The following is a 1,442-nucleotide window of genomic DNA, read 5'->3' as shown; positions in this document are numbered from 1 at the left end:
GTAAAGAGGGAAAACATGCATTTTAATGTTTGCTAAAAATAAATGCTTGAGAGGGAAAGAAAAATCACTGTCGTTGTGAGAAGTGCACTGTTCATTAGTATTAGTAACAATAATAACAATAATAACGATAATATAATTATTCTGTAATAGTTGTTGAATAATAGTTGTTGTATTGTGCCTGTCTTTCCATCCCAGGGCTCCATGGAACTCTGGTGATCCCTGGTGCTCACACTTGTCACCATGCTGGCAGAAGGCATCCTAACGAGGCTCATCTATAAAGAAAGCTGTCATCAAGATAAGCCTTGCAAATCTCCTGCATCCCAAAAGGCTAAAGAGGGAATCTGGAGACAGAAACTTGTAGACATCCCAGAAATTAAAGGCTTTGCTGATGGATGTGAGAAGCGGGAGGAGCTCTCTGCCAGAAGCAGCAAAGTGGAAGCCGGGAGCAGCCCCCGATGGGGATCCATGGAAAAGGAGCCTGCAAAAGATCAGGAAATGCTGGTTAAAGGAACTGCATCCCCAGCTCTACATATCCCCAGGAGAGGGGGAAGCCTAGACCAGGTGGATTTGTACAGATCCTGGCCATGCAACAGCATTTACCAGGACTACCCTGACCTGCAGATCGGGGGGGACCGCGTCGGGGGCCACACGTGTGACTCAGGCTGTGTCCTGGACCATGTGTGTGATGAACTCCCCAATGGCCCTGTCCTGCTCTCCATAGATATTCCCCTGGGGCAGTCCCCTCAGTGTGAGCATCCCAAAAAGCCCAGTGGGATGTCCCTGCCTGGAGATGAAGCTGGAGAAAGGAGCCTCGTGCTCAGTGAGGAGCCCCTTTCCAACTCCACGCTCAACAAGTACATGGAAGCCAAAGTGGCAGAGCTCTACAAACAGTTTTTTGATGAAAGCCTGGCCAGGTGTGGTTCCATAACAAACCTCCTGACCTGCAGCTGGATAAGGAACAGCCTGGACCAGATAAGTGTTCAGATCTCCCAGGAGCAGAACATAGAAACCTCCAAAGCCAGAGGAGCCCTCTTGCACTCGTTGGCTTTGTTCAGCTCCCGCAACGCTCCCAACAGGAACAGCTCTGAGTTCAGCACCCCAAACCTCCAAATCTCCAACACAATGGGTGCAAAATGGAGCTGCAGGATGGAATTCACATCCTGACTGAGCTGCTCAGCTCAGGAGAGGGATGGGATTCAGGTAGGAATGTTTCACTCTAAAGATTTGGTGGGGAGATGGAAACATTTGCACACTACACTTATTGTAATAAATATTTTAAGTTTTAAAACCCTTTGGTAGCAGGTCAAGTAAAGGTCTCTGTTTTCTAATGGAAAATTTGCAATTAATTTCTCTCCAAAATACTGGTTAATCATGTTATTATAATATATATAGAATCATAGAACTGTTGAAGTTGGAAATGACCACTAGGATCATCAAGTCCA

At 46.5% G+C, this 1,442-nt stretch overlaps 1 protein-coding gene across 1 annotated transcript; it reads left to right on the top strand.

The window, feature by feature from the left end:
* Positions 1-203: 203 nt before the first annotated feature.
* Positions 204-1,164, top strand: LOC110474376 (TLR adapter interacting with SLC15A4 on the lysosome). Its single transcript, XM_021537744.2, has one exon. It carries the CDS (start codon positions 241-243, stop codon positions 1,162-1,164), a length of 924 nt encoding a protein of 307 aa, XP_021393419.2. The 5' UTR covers positions 204-240.
* Positions 1,165-1,442: the final 278 nt, after the last annotated feature.

This window comes from Lonchura striata, chromosome 14, assembly GCF_046129695.1.
Source record: "Lonchura striata isolate bLonStr1 chromosome 14, bLonStr1.mat, whole genome shotgun sequence".
In the NCBI taxonomy this organism is placed as follows: Eukaryota; Metazoa; Chordata; class Aves; order Passeriformes; family Estrildidae; genus Lonchura; species Lonchura striata.
Note: the sequence above shows the minus strand (reverse complement) of the source record. Positions and strands in the feature narration are given on the sequence as shown.

Bases quoted from the DNA above. Each gene is read 5' to 3' on its own strand.
- LOC110474376 (XM_021537744.2), top strand. From the start codon at position 241: ATGCTGGCAGAAGGCATCCTAACGAGGCTCATCTATAAAGAAAGCTGT.